The sequence below is a fragment of the Trachymyrmex septentrionalis genome, unplaced genomic scaffold (assembly GCF_001594115.1).
Source record: "Trachymyrmex septentrionalis isolate Tsep2-gDNA-1 unplaced genomic scaffold, Tsep1.0 scaffold53, whole genome shotgun sequence".
NCBI lineage: Eukaryota > Metazoa > Arthropoda > Insecta > Hymenoptera > Formicidae > Trachymyrmex > Trachymyrmex septentrionalis.
Genome location: NW_017305705.1, coordinates 603,057 through 618,681, shown reverse-complemented (window position 1 = coordinate 618,681; position 15,625 = coordinate 603,057). Strand labels below are relative to the sequence as shown.

The 15,625-nt window shown below is 38.7% G+C and overlaps 2 protein-coding genes across 2 annotated transcripts in view; one reads left to right on the top strand and one right to left on the bottom strand.

Moving 5' to 3' along the window:
• LOC108751966 (tyrosine-protein kinase-like otk) overlaps nucleotides 1–10,643 on the top strand; it is a 59,343-nt gene extending 48,700 nt beyond the window's left edge. The window contains exons 3-9 of the mRNA XM_018492469.1: nucleotides 2,696–2,819; nucleotides 3,648–4,081; nucleotides 4,389–4,685; nucleotides 4,811–5,377; nucleotides 5,479–5,754; nucleotides 5,899–6,084; nucleotides 6,168–10,643. Of these exons, the coding sequence (XP_018347971.1) occupies nucleotides 2,696–2,819; nucleotides 3,648–4,081; nucleotides 4,389–4,685; nucleotides 4,811–5,377; nucleotides 5,479–5,754; nucleotides 5,899–6,084; nucleotides 6,168–7,219 (2,936 nt within the window). The 3' untranslated portion in view covers nucleotides 7,220–10,643. The remainder of the gene's footprint in view (nucleotides 1–2,695; nucleotides 2,820–3,647; nucleotides 4,082–4,388; nucleotides 4,686–4,810; nucleotides 5,378–5,478; nucleotides 5,755–5,898; nucleotides 6,085–6,167) is intronic.
• LOC108751968 (semaphorin-1A) overlaps nucleotides 5,991–15,625 on the bottom strand; it is a 272,728-nt gene continuing 263,093 nt past the window's right edge. Inside the window, exon 11 of the mRNA XM_018492473.1 lies at nucleotides 5,991–6,065. Within this exon, the coding sequence (XP_018347975.1) occupies nucleotides 6,019–6,065 (47 nt within the window). The 3' untranslated portion in view covers nucleotides 5,991–6,018. The remainder of the gene's footprint in view (nucleotides 6,066–15,625) is intronic.

Genomic DNA, 15,625 nt, shown 5'->3' with positions numbered 1-15,625 from the left:
TATATATATATTAAATTCCGATTATTGAATACTTTATTTGTAACGTTAGATGTAGTTTAAAATTTGTTCCTCTTTATCAAAGATTTTGTAGAATGTTTAATAACATAGAATTAAAAAGGTAGATTAAACATTATTATGGACATGTAAATTCCATTTATGGATATGAATGCCATATGGAAAATGTATGCCATTTTTTCATATTGTGTCACAAAAAATATACATTTCTACATAGTTTAATATTTGCTCCCTGTAATTTAACTCAATAATTTCGAGTTATATTAATTCCGATTATATTAATTATTGCATAATTATTTGATATTTCGTATAATAGAATATTTGTTCTTTAATTTTTTTAAGCCATGCAAGCAATTTAACTAACGCGCAATAAAGAATCGATATAACTTTTTATTTCTTGAAATTTTTCTCTGAAAACGAATTCCAAATTTTATGAAGGATTGTTCATTGCTATTGTATTAAAAAAAAACAAAATAAATAACAATAAATAAAGGGCAAAGTAAGAGTCAACACATTTCTTTAAAAAAAGTCATACAATTAAAAGAATAAATTACAAATAGAGAAAAGTAAAATTAAAGAAGATATATAATAAAAAATAAAAAATAATAAAAACTCAGTTTAAATACAAATAAATTACAAGTTTCGGCTACAGGATTGAGCCCTCTTCAGACATTAACTTAAAGCGTATGCTCAATATTAAGAATCAGGAAAATAGTTTGAATTTACAAACTGACACTGAAGGTCTTCGTAAGACATATATACCTATTGTAAATAAGGTTTGACTTTTCAATACTGACAGTCCGTCTCTTCTCTCAGTGGTGATCCGTATCAGCGAGAGTACATAATAATCATACACGATGTCCGTACGCATCAGCGTTTCATTTGTTTTTATATATATTCTAATGGTTTTTTTATACTTATATGGACACACTTGTTTGAATAATTTACGCATGATTTTTGGTGAGTTTTTATTTCTTATTAGAATTCCGGTATGTTAATTTATTTGCGTTTATTTCTTCGTAAGAAGTCTTTTTATCTTTTTTATCAACTAGAACTTTTCCAAGAGATATAAAACACATTTGATTATTCAATCGTACGTGAATGTCGAGTGTAATGTCGAGTTCTACATCAAGACTCACCCGAACTGTGAATATAATGAATATGCGAACATTTGCGATAATTAATTTTGTACTGCGTTTTTTTTCGATAAGTTAATGTCTGAAGAGGATTCAATCCGGTAGCCGAAACTTGTAATTTATTTGTATTTAAACTGAGTTTTTATTATTTTTTATTATATATCTTCTTTAATTTTACTTTTCTCTATTTGTAATTTATTCTTTTAATTGTATGACTTTTTTTAAAGAAATGTGTTGACTCTTACTTTGCCCTTTATTTATTGTTATTTATTTTGTATAGGAAGAGTCCTTCAATCTGTTAAATGTTTAAAAAAACAATTAATACTTTTTCGTAATTGCTGCTGTGTTCTAACAATTAATATTTTTGATCATTTAGTCAGTTGTCGCTGCTTTGAACCTTGAAGATTTTTCATTAAAGATTCATTAAAAGTTATCAAAAATTTTTAATGCAAAAACGGGCAGTTGAATAAATGTATAATATACATTTATAATGTACATATTTCATCGCGATTTTTATATTGTACAATATATGATGCGATGTGTCACGGTCACTGCGATTTTTAGGGAATATTGCATCTGCATTGCGCAATTTTGGAAATCACACATCTCTATTTATGAGACACGTATTCGCGGCAAAACATGCCAATGACAACTTGCATATTCGTCATTAATAATAATTCACACACACTCGCGAGCGCGCGCACTAACTGAAAAGAGTCCAGTTATAGCTACTAAATATTAAGTGAAATAGTTTTAACTAAATATCAAGGTAATATATAACTAAATCAAGAACTAAATATAACTTTACCTTTACAAATATTTAGTAAGCATTACCAAATGATAATACCAACGGTAATGTTTATAAATATTTGTAAAAATAAAGTTGTGTTTAGTTTTATTTCAACATTTGAGTGAAACTGTTTCACTCAATATTTAGTAGCTATAATCAGATTCTTTTTTCCAGTGCGGAGAGCTATTAAAAAGGAACAAAAATATCTAGATTTTATATGAGGTGAAAAGAAGCTGAGCTTGATATTTAATATAAAGAAGAACTGTACAAATGTGATCTCGTGCGAACTCTGATGTCCCTCGGAACACGACGCGTTCTTTTTCTTTCGATCTCTTTACTCGACTCTCCACGCGGCTCTGTTTTCGTTCGTGTCCTCCATGTCTTGTCCAACCGACTCGTCTAAATACAATTGCTCATTTTATTCCGCAAAAGGTGTCTTACAAGAAATAACGATACTGACATCGTCTAAAATTCTAATTTTTTTTTTTTTACAAATATACATATATTGTTCCGATGCAACGGTTGTTTCAATTATTTTTTAATTACGATTAAAAATAATTAAAATAAAGCACAAAGCAACGATAAAGTACATTATTGTAATGCAGTTGATATTCTATTAAAACATTCGTTTTGTTTCCCTACCTCCATTATACTCGCGTATAATCATTTAATACACCGTATCGTACACCGCAAAACGTTTACCGCATTAATAGCTGATCATTGCATTACACGGCATCATTGATTTCTGTTTCAGGGATCAGCGAAGCAATCGTGCAGCTGCAGCAACCGAAATTGCCGTCCACGATCCACATGGACAACGAGGTCGAGCTCCGGTGTCACGTCGACGGTTCCGGCGACATGAAATACGAGTGGTTCAAGTTGGTTGCTTCTGTTTTAACTTTGTCTATTTACCTGAGTGTCTCGCGCGAGGAGAGAGAGAGAGTAACTAGTGCCGTAAAATCTAAGCGGGATGCGCGATGAGCAACATGGGGATGGACCGAAACGAAGGGGGCAAACTACTAAGTTTCTAGCGTAACTGACACCCGACGTTTACGGGACCGGCCTGGTGAATTATGAAGTGGCATTCCCTCGCCCCGACGTGCACCATCGAGAGTTTCACCTCCGTCGTCATTTCGAATCATCCCCCTCATTGTAAACCCGCGACGCCTGTTCCCCGTGGAATACGCCGTGCATTCGGTGGAGTTTAATGATGTCGCTGTTGTATCACACGATGGAAATATCACGCGTCGGAAAAACTTTTCCTTCAATACATTTTCGAACCTGTCGTGTCTGTCGCTGTTTCTGAATTAAGGGCGAGAACGAAGTCAGTTATCGCGCAAGTGACTTAAGTCTTCCATAAAAGATAAGATTGGAGCACAAACCTTTGCATAACGCATAATACATGAGGCATAATAAGAGAATCAACCAATCGGAATCTTTTATTTTATGGAAAGGAAGAAAATAACTTTGATCGATTCACATTTTCTTATTCATGAATTACGCATTATGCAAGAATTACGTGTTGCAAAAATCGAGCATTTAAATGCACACAAAAATGGAGACTCGGCTTGTCGGATCAATTTCTGTTTGAATATAGAAATGACGCTAGTGAATAATTAACGCAAAATTCCATGCATGCTTTTAATATAATTTGTATATCTCACGAAGATGATTCGAGTCGGGGATCTACTGTGTTCGTTTTACAGGAACACAGTGAGCGTGGCGAAAAGCGATCGTGTCGAGATCAAGAAAAAGAAACTGCACATACACAGAGCAATTCCAGAAGACAGCGGCATGTATACCTGTGTGGCCAAGAATGAGGCAGGAGCCTCGCCAGTAACTGACAGCTACCCGTTAATAGTTTCCGGAAATGAGACTGCGACGATTAAGGATGTTCCGAGAAATCTGATTACTAAACGCGGCGAACCGGCTGTTTTGCACTGTGTCTTCGAGAACGCCGACGAGGTGCAGTGGTTCTTCAAGGAAATCGGTCCGCTGGAATCCGACGAGGAGCGAACGATCTTCGAGAACGGCACTCTCTTAATACGCGTCGCCGATCTTAGGGACCAGGGATTCTATTCCTGCCATGGAATAAGGGACGAGACCACAGTCAGTTATACGGTCGAATTACAAATTGCCTGTAAGCACCAATCGATTTTCGATAGCTCAACGATAATAGAATTAAAACTAAAAGTAGACAAGAGATAATGAAATAATAAGAAGAAAAGTAATTAAATAAGCAATAGCTAATAGACTACATTTAGATCAAACAAAAGTCTTAAATATTTTTAATACATACATGTATTAATCTGTTCGAATTATAGTATTTTAATGTAGCATTTTAAACAAATTGATAAATAGTATAAAATAATAATTGTAAATTATTGTAATATTTTTGAAGTGAAAAAAAAAACTTCTTGATAAATGGACGTAAATAAAATTTGCAGATTTGCTGAACTTTTCGGTGGCTGCTTTCGAACCAAAACGTCCAACTCAACTGGCGATTGTCGGTGAGGATCAAGAATTCCAAATAAGTTGCCTAGAGCCCTTGGGGCTCCCTTCGCCCAAGGTTTATTGGAAAGATCCCACGGGACATATTATAAGCGATACCGGTCCCGTACGCGTTCAAGATAACACGCTCATCATCGCGAAGGCACGAATGGGCGAGGACGACGGCAATTATACTTGCGTGGCCGAGAATATGGCCGGTGAAACGGATATATCCGTCCAAATAGTTATATCAAGTAGGTATACAATTTTCTCAACAAAAAATTGTAAACAGAACTGATGCGGTTTTCTATGAATACGACAAATTCTATCGCGTAACGACTCAGGAAGATTACAAATGGCCTGTCATTTTGATTTCTAGCCCCGCCAAGTATAATAAGCTCCCCAGAGTCGCTCAGTGTGATGGAAGGTGATTCCGTGACACTAACTTGTTCGTATTCCGGCATGGAACCACCGGTTACGCACGTGCATTGGTTGAAGGACGGAGCGCAGCTGAGGGAATCGGGCGGTCCGACAAGATACCGCGTGACCGATAATCATGGCAATGTTACGCTGCATTTCAAGAGCGTTGACCTGTCTGACGAAGGGCACTACATGTGTCAAGTATTCACCACGGGTTTCCCGTCTCTGTTTTCGGACCCGGCCGTTCTCACGGTTGAAGAGAAGCTTAAATTCTCACCGCAACCCGTCAATAAACGTCTAGAGCTTGGCTCTACAGCGAAGGTATCGTGTAAGGCCCAGGGTGCCACGAACCCCATGGTAAAATGGGTCAAGGAAGGCGAGGACGAGGAATTTCCCAAACATGTTCAGGATATTAACGGCACTCTACACTTCAACGGTGTACTGGAGGAGGACAAAGGGCGATACACTTGCATCGCCAGCAACGCTCAAGGGTCCATCAATCACACGATTAGCATTGATGTAGTTAGTACGTATCGGCGCTTGTACGATGAATGTGAAACGAACAAGAAATTCATTTACACAATGCATTAATTAATAATTAATTTAATGTTCATTTATTTTTCATAGTCGCGCCGAAATTTACGGTACAACCACAAAATCCAACGGAAGCGATTGAGGGATATCCAGTGATGTTACACTGTGCCGCTGAGGGTGATCCTAAACCGACCATTCAATGGGATAAAGATTCTCGCATGAACAATTTAGATAATCCTCGATTCGAAGTATTGAGTAATGGAAGTTTGTACATTAAAGAAGTGTATCTTAGTGACGAGGGGAAATACGGATGTACCGCTGGCAATAGCGGTGGTTTAAAACGAGAGGAAGTTCAATTAAATGTAAAAGGTACTTGATATTATTATTTACTTATTATTGTACATTATTATAATATGTTATTATAATGTATAATTTTTCTAAAATGACTATTTTAAATTAATTATAATTTAATGCGATCTCTATTTTATAATAATAAAATAACTATTATTTTAGCTGGAGATAATTATAGAGCTGACATGGATCTAGAAGCCTCTGATGATGGAACGATGATGACTAAGACTGTAACGATTACTCTTAGCGCAGCCGCAGGGTATATGGTGCTCGTCGTTGGTCTCATGTTATATTGTCGCTATCGCCGTCGTCGTAGGAAGCAACAATACCTACAGGAACAAACAGAAGGTATATTGTCAATATTAATGTATGTAACAATTTGATAATGTAGCATGCATATCTAAATTAATGTGTATATCTCTGAATTTTAGAAAAAATAGAGAATGGTGATGTACAGGAGGAACAGACAGAGTTGAAGGAAACTGGGAATAAAGTAAATTCGACAAATAAGAAGAAGGAAAATCGCGATTCTCATAACAAGAGTGACGGCGCAGATACAGCTCACAGCCAAAGTAGCAATCAATCTAGGAAATCTAAGTCGAATTATGATAAAATTGCCGTTCCGCGCAGCAATCTAAAGGAATTGAAGCCTCTTGGTCGAGGAGAATTCGGTGAGATTTATTCTACGAAATATCAAGTTGATGGCGATAAGGAATCCTTGGTCATGGTAAAGAGTCTGACAAACACAAAAGACGAGATTGCTCTTCAAGAATTTAAACGACATTTGGATCTTGTTCATAAACTTAACCACGAGAATGTCGTCAAGTTGATTGGTCTGTGTCGAGAGGAAGAGCCCGACTATATGATTTTAGAGTATACTGATTGGGGCGACTTGAAACAATTTTTGATTGCCTCACGAAAAGATAACAATTCTAGCCCAACGCACGAAACGAAAGCACCACGTGCACCTCAACTGTCAGTGGCGCAAATACTTTCACTATCGAATCAGGCTGCGAAGGGCCTAAAACACTTAGCTGATAATCGATTAGTCCACAAGGATATAGCCGCGCGCAATTGTTTGATCGCCAGCAACTTGACGATCAAGATCTCGTTACCGTGCATGACCAAAGAGCCGTACCAACAAGAATATACGAAACATCGAAATCAGATAATTCCGCTGAGATGGCTACCCTATGAAGCAGTGTACGAGGACGAGTACTCCACTAAAAGCGATGTGTATTCATTCTCGTGTTTGGTTTGGGAGATGTTCCACCAGGGCGAGTTGCCATTTAATAAGATGAACGATGAATCCGTGTTAACACAGCTCAAGGCGCAAGCGCTCACGTGGAAACCGCACAAAGCAGCACCACCGGCTCTTCAAGAGCTGCAAACTCAGTGCTGGGCAAATGATCCACGTGAGAGACCGACCTTTGATGAGGTTGTGTCGAAAATAGGCGAAATTGTGGTCGATAGTTGCCTGTAGGCTATTATCGCGACCTTATTTGTACGAGGCTCTGATGAATATTGGAAATACTGCAATAGGGGTAATGATTGTGCGGAGCTGTATATCGAGAGGTAAGGCTGACGAGCGCCGATGACTACGCGGTAGTGATCTCTCCCGTATGAGGAGGAGGGACCCGAGAAAGCCGCGGTTTCGCGCGAGAATAATTAACCGGCTTTCATGTTAAACGCTTCGTATCGATTATATATGCATAATGAATTATAGGAAACCCTACTCTTTTACAAAAGGAAAATGCTTGCTCATTAATCATTGAATGCGCGAGAATTATGTGTCCTAATGACATCGTCGCAAATCGTGATGTATAGATTTTACGCAGAATTTAATATTTCGCATCGATGCCTGTCATTTAATCCACGTCGTTGCATATAATCAAGTGAATAGCATCTTCATTCAGAAGAGTTTTAATATATTTTATGAATTTCACTTCAGAAATCATTATTGTGACATCATATTTTGTGCAATCTTGGATTTTTCTATCATTCCGCGAATGTCATTTTCCAAAATCGCACTAGCGAAATCTCCCACAAATCTCCGTGTTGTACGATCATTGAACGTTACATCTTGATCTCCTCTACTGCTTCCCTGTTATAGATTACGAAATAGAACGAGATAAAATTATTGATTCCGCAATAATTATTCATATTACAGTATTTTGTCGCGCCCACTAGCTCGGTAAGAAAATAATATTTATTTCGAATAGCATTCTCCGCTCCAATGACTGTTCTTCTATCGTTGGACTAAGTAATGATCTGTATGGACTCATACACGTTATTATGCAATTAATGCAATATTTAGTATACAGTATCGATATAATAATAAGTATCATCACCACACATCGAATACTCATAAGATACGTTAATTGTTAGATGAACCGAGGCCGAAAATTGATAAGAGAAATGTTCAATCGGGGTTCGTACGAAATATTACGCGGGCGGTCTCGATTGAACGTTCGATAATCGGACTCGGCGCTGCAATGACATGCATATTAAGAAAGTATCACGACCATATCAAATGATGAAGAAAATCTTATCTCCGCCTATTTACTTCTACACCGCTAAGACATAAAAAGAAACTTTTTATAACATATATTATTTATAACGTATATATTTATGTGTGATAAGAACGCAATCGACCACTCGTATTTGACGAAAAAGACGGCCTTGTACATATACCGATGGTACGCAAGTATACATGTAAGTTGTTTTCTTAAAGCGCGAAAGACTGGCGTGAATCATCGTGTTAATTTTCATTAATATGATCATACGAATCCTCGATGGCTTTTTATTAAAGAATTTCGTAAAAAAGTTTCGTATATATTGGTAATCAGAGGTGAGAAGATCATGGCGCGTACGGCTAGATGCTGGGCACGCGAGGAAAACGATAACGATAAAACGGCATATACAGAATGACGCTTGAAAAACCTATTTTTACATGCGGAAATTAGAATCGATCGGATCAGAGACGAAGTATCGCTCGCGATATTTTTGCATTCGGGATCTACGATTTGATAAGTAGCGCGAACAATCTATGTATTTGACGCGATGGTCCAATAAGAAGGATGTGCTGAATATATATTCGACTCCGTATCCGATTTATACAACGAATATCAATGTTTATATTTTAACAGTACGTAAGTTTTAACGTCGTCCCTATTTTTGCATTTAATTCTACTGTAAGAGAGATTGTAAAGGAGAGAACTCGCGAGGCAATTATGGTGCGCACAGTTGCTTCTTCCATTTCATGCAAGACTTCCGTTGATGCTTCGTAAGCCAAGTGTTTGCAGGGTACAGAGAAAGAACCACCGGTAAAGGTAACAGCTTTTAAGTCGTGCGGGATAGACAGCGTTAGAGAAATGCTCGTAATGAAAAATAATCGTATTGCTACAAATTCTTTCACATTGGATATTACGAGTACTTACCGCTTTTAATCATTTTTGAAGAATTAAAGCGCGCATAGAGCCGTACAAAATCAGCCAAAGTTTAGTTTCGTCGATGCAGTTCAGTAGATCTTCACGTATGAGTATATTCTACATGAAAGTAAGTATTTATGGAAACTTTTGAAACAAAAAAGTAAAGAGTAAATATCGAAAGACTTCTCAGTCCTTTGTTGATCTCAATATCGATCTTTAACTAGATATATTTTAACAGATATAAAACAATACCTTCGGTAAGAAATAGTGATTTATTGGACCGTGAATGAAATCAGTCGCGCAACTTGTTTAATTTAATACGTGTCTGCAGCAACGAAAAGAACTGAATGCGATTGGAAGGAATAGAAAAGAAACAAAGATCAATGAAACGAGGCTGCTTTAAAATGTACGTTTGTTATTTGTAATTCGTCCAAAAATTCTCTTTCGAGAATTTCTACTTCTCGGAAAAATTTGATGTTTCTTTCGAGGAGTAATTATGAGTGACTCTTCGGCTCTGTGCATGCTAATATAAATAATGGTGTATCATATACGCATATTAGATATAAAGCACTGACGTATAAACGACTGCCAACGATAAATACTGTTCTCTAATTTACTAAAGCACTCTTGTTATACCGGGAAAAAACCGCGAGGCAATTCACGAAGGCACTTTGCCTGTGAAAGCATCGTCGTATATTCGTGGATACTCTAATTAAGAATATGTAAAAGCACGAAATATATGAATAATCTTTCAAAGTTACCCGAGCTCGCGGCGTCTCCTACGACTTTTATAATGCTTCCTAAATGTTCGCTATATACGTCAAAAAATATTCTTGTGATCAGTGATGACGAACGTACTTAGTAGTATAAAATCCGTCGCGTACTTTTACATTTAATTTGAAGAAAAGACTCGACAAGTGCAGAGAGGATTAAAATTGTTCAGGTGGAAAAATTAGTTTAGATTGGAAACGTGTCCAAATTATACTTTCGCAATTCGTAATACGAATTCAAAGTAATTCGATAGTTCTATTATTGAATAAGGAATCTCCAAAGTTCGCGTTTGAATGAAATAGGATATCAAGTTGCGCGGAAAGTAGTCACATCTACAGAGGTATTTTCAAAGCACGGAGTATAATCTGAGTACGGCCCATCACTGCTTGTAACATAAAATACGTTAGGAATATACGTTACAGCGATCTCTAACCCGCAATTACGCGTACGTAAAATTAAGATCAATTATCCAAGTCCTATGTGCTCATATCATTCGCTCAGATATTATCTAATCGTGAACGACCATCACTGCCATAAAGAAGGTACATCAATCGATGTGCCGGCGAGTTTCGTGAAGGCTACCTATTATGTCCAATATGTCTAGTCATATACGATGACAAAGTGAACAGCGTACGGGAAGCTCATTTGAATGACGTTCATATCCTTAGACGTTCCAAATCGATTTCTTTTTTACAGTATTTTGTAAATATTTGTACTTTTTTATCTACGTCGTACTTATGAATTTTTGGAATAGTATGTGCTACGATTAAATAAAGATGAGAAAAAAAATATATACAATGCGTATCATGATTTCATTGTGATGACCATATCCTTATCAGAACCTTATCTCGAACCTACTAAATATAAGATAAGATAAAGAACAGATGGTTTATTTTATCTCTTGCGGTTTTAACTTTATCTTAAATCTTATTTAATAGTTACATCTATTTTTTATTATAATAAAAGAGTTATCGCGAAAAATTGTAATTTCTTTTATTTTTAAGAAAGAATTATTTTAATCTATTTGAAATAAAAATTGACTACGTAAAGTGAATAAATTCGCTTTATGAATATACGTATTCGTTATTTCTAACCTTTCAATAAATAAAGAATGTTCGGAAAAATACAAGGATATAATGAGAGGAAAGAAAAGCATCAATCTTGCAATTTTTCCACGTCTAAGAAATACGTTAGAGATGAAAAGATTTAACAAAAAAAAAAGGATATATTCTCTATCGTGGTTGAAATATTTGTGAGTGTTAGAGAAAGGAGTGGCGTATTACCTAATCAAATTTATTTTTACTTAATATTTCATGGTACAGTCTATACCTATTATGATATATAAAATAACGTAGTCGTCGAATGCAAACAGGTTCAACGAAAGCAGAAACGTCGACTGAGTAGCGCCCAGGAAAGAAAGTGGTGAATCGAACGTTCGAAATGAAACGTGTAAATCATCGATGTGAACGCAGTAATGTGAGAAGTGCGTTTAGTCTTTTATGTGTGTTTATATATTTATATGTAAAGTCTAAAAAAGGTGAGGATGAGTCACTTAATTCTTTAGTACTTAATTCATTAATACAGCGTAGCAGCCTCACTCTCTAATAGTACTAAATATAATAATGGTATAATGCGATAATTATATCGTTAATATAGATTATTAACATTATAAATAATATAATCGTCGGAATTCGTATAATAAACAATGGTACAAGGTATTTTTGTCGTTTTAGTTTTTTAAATTGTTATCATATAGTAATAATCACAATAGCGTATTCTGAAAAATAGATTAGGGTCCCGTGGGCAGAGGGCGGAGTGCCTCGCTTCTTCCGAACAAATTTCTCTCCATTTCGCTTCGCTTTCTCTTCCCTTTCTCTCTTTCGCTATCCGTCGCGCTTTAAAGTTCTCCACGGGTGCCCGGAAACCTAAATTGGACGAGGATCTCAAGAACGATTGCGAGTCTCGACGGGAGCTCGCAGAGCCCGTGCAGTTCTTCTCGTCTACGTAGTCCGTTTAATTGCGCCGCAAGGACTCGAGAAGCAGTCACGAAGAATCGCGCTGGGAATTCAGCGATATTGAACTACGTTTCGCACAACTCTCGGATCGCTGTCCGTTTTTACTGTGACAGTACCAAAAAAGATATCGCATCGCTATTTCATCGCCAGGAGTATACTTATGTAGTTTCAAGTCATTACATGAGTTGTTACACGAGCTGTTAAGATTCGAATGTTCCGAAGACAATCGATCGACGATGAGGCTCTCACGGAGACTCTTGATAAACGTTTCGTGTCGTTTCGACCAAAGGCCATAGTTTTCGAAGATTTATAACGATCTTCCGCGACTTTCCGACCTTCAACGTGTACCCCGTTGATCGAGAATCCGTACAAATATATCGTCGTATCTTCCAGGTACACTTCGGGTGTATTTTGTAGTAAAACTAAACTGCGCCGCCCCACCCTTAATTTGTCCCATTCCCTTCCTACCCGACTTTCACATTTCTGTTCTAGCTTTCCTATTTTTGCATTTTTTTTTTCTTTTTTTTTTCTTGTTTTTTTTTTTTAAACCGCGTCTCTGCCACTCTGCCTAGGGAACCCACTATAACAGGGCACTATGAACAGCAGTCTGCTGGCTAAGTGACTTTCCGAATCTACAATCGTTCCTCCGCATTCTCTCTTCGTTCTCTTTCTCTCTCACTCAGATCAGATTTCCCTCTCTCGCCCTGTCACACTCTTCCGCCTAATCCTCCTGCACACAAAGAGTTCGCCCCCCCCCCCTCCCCCCGTTTGCTCGATCTTACTTTCTCGTTCTCTCTCTCTCTCTCCCTTTCTGGCAGCCTCTCTCGTGTTTGCTCCTCTCATCGACTCCATCCGCGTCGTACGCTTACTAATAAATCCCGGCTGTGTGCATTTCTATTCTTACCTCGTGAATTTTTAGACGGAAAACGCAAACGTCGCGTAAAGTCACGGCCAAGGATAAAAAACGTAGCACGTAACGTTGCGCACAATGGTAACATTGCGTAACAGGTGTTGATCGAACGGAAAGAAATACTGGCGCGCGAATGCAAAGAAAAGTCAAGTCCGCGAACGCAATCCATCTCTATTCAGGTCAATGAATTAATGTTGTCTTTAATGTTACTTTCACGTCAACATGATGACAAACGTGAACTAGCTACTTGAGTATAAACCATAGTACACTTAAAGTAAGACGTAAGCAGTAAGGAAATTAATGCTCGGTCCACAACCTTGCTTTAAGAGACTTTCAAAAGTCATAAGCCGAAAGTGATCGAGTGACAATAATTTCCGTCTTTAAACTGTTTTTGCGCAGTTTTTAAGATTTAACCGTTAGATTTAAGCGAAATTGAGCACCCAATTCTTACGGCCTAAAAGTGTAAGTAGCCGATATATCGTCACTTACAACTTACAGCTTACGGAGTGCCTCTTAAAACAAGATTGTGGACTTAGCCAAACATGTTGAATTTCTTACTGTCTCTTACGTTATGGTCTCTACTACGATTGGCCAGTTCGCTTACTGCTTAAGTTTTACTGCTTAAGTTTCTTTACGTGTCATCGTACGAATTTTCGGAAATCAACCAACATAACGGGCAAAATAGTGCGGCAAGAAAGCCTTATCTTCGTTTTCTCTACCAGCATATCCCGGGCAAGCCGATTTAACACGTGCACGCGGCGCTTCCGAAACTCAACCCCCTATATGTCCCGCGAATCACGCGACGTACCATTCCGGTCCATCTCTGTGTTCTATTCCATCCCCCATTCAATCCAATCCGTCACAGAAATATCGACAAAAGCTCTCCTTCGCCAGCATGCTTCTCCTATGTCAGCATTCACACTACGTGTCAGCCAATAGTAAACCACTACTGTACCTTTTTCGCGTTTATGATATTTTATACTTTACTTTTTTAATTATTTTTTTTTTGTTTTGTTAATATTAGACGTGCCGTGTCTCTACCATCAGCCTACTGCCAAACTATCTATCTCCTCACTTCCGCTTCTTTTTCTCTCTATCTCTCTTTCTCGCTTTCATTCAACCAATCTCTTCTCCTTAAACCATCTCGCTCGTGCCGCGCTTCCTTCTCTCACCGGGTGACTTCCCATTCGTTTCTTCTTCTTCTTCTTCTTCTTTTCTCTCTCTCTCTCTCTCTCTCTCTCTCTCTCTCTCTCGCAGTTTATAAATAGTATTGTATTAATATCATCGTCTTTCGTGTGTTACAATATAATAATCGGCAATAATATACCTTCATTATTAATGTAGTATCGTTATTATTAGTATCGCTTTTCCTCGCTCCTTTTTCCCTTTTCCTTCTTAATACACCGGGTATAATTTTTCGTTCAAACGCTACCGTGAATCGCGCGAGTGTACGAACGAACGAATGGATGAATCGTCACCGCTGTCCTGTGCCATATAGAATGAGTGTCTGCGATCGATTGATGGGTGGTTGCTCCGATTTTCCGATGTCCGGCGTGCTGCGCGCCGATACGGGATGCGATTTTCAAATACACACGGCGGAGACGCACACACAACACACAATCCTGCCCGATTAATTAAGTTGAAGAACCAACCCCAAATTGCGACTCTGGCCTAAAAACGCGCGGCTCCACTGCTCGAACGAGAGATCAATGAGCTATCGGCTGAGCTCGTTCATTCGTCGATCTCGGAGTATCTCTCGTCTTGATTAAAAAAAAGATAACGGAAAGGAGGATGCGGATGTGTTCCTTTCGCGTCTAATTGATTGTTTAAAACGATCGTCGGCGACACCGCTCGCAATCGTAGACGAACCGCACGTTCTCGTTCGTCGCGAAATCGCGATCCGCCCCGCTTCCCGTGTCGTCGCACGATGAATACAAAGCATTACGCGAATTTTATATCCGGCATCGTCAAGTACGATGCGATTTTTTCATCCGACGAGTGAGACGCAGAATCGGGTGCCGGTTCACCGATGCAACGGCCGATCGGTTCAATTGACGAGTCTTGCACATGTTGCAAATATGTTTACGTGTCTCTGTGTGGGTGTGTGTGTGTGTGTGTGTCCGCGTGTGTGTATATGTCCAGAGAGCGGTATTTGCAGTGACTTAATTAGAGATGCTTAAACGCTAGAAATCGGTGGTATCGTGGCCTTCCGACTTAAACCGCTATTTTAATGTACAGTCTGCGTCTCCCGTCGCCGCTCTCGCGTCGTCCGGGACGATCCGCGCGAGGAGACGCCGCCCGGGTATTTACGTCTCGCCGTCCCACGCTAATGATCGATCTCGCGAACGGCACGACGCGAACGCGTCTGTAACGAGTAATACAAGAGTAATAACATACGATTGGATAACGAGAGTAGCGTGTGGCGAACGTGTAATCGTGACGCTCGCGAGACTCGAGACCTCGTACCGCGCGCGGTGTCATTTCGCCTAACGTTCGCCAGGTCGTGGGAGCATGAATGTCGCATCCGAGCGATTGCGTTGAATGCACGCGACGGTGAAAAATTCGCGGCGGTAAAATTCCCACCCTGTCGAATTTGCGGCAAACGAGCGCTCCCCTCGGCGGATCTCACCTCCGGTCGATGTGAGGCGAACGACAAAAGGTCGTCGAACGACGTTTCATCTTAACTTTGAAGAGATACTACGAGGATACGAGGCGAGTAACTTGATTGATCCAAATGAGTCACACGCAGCACGCGCACACAC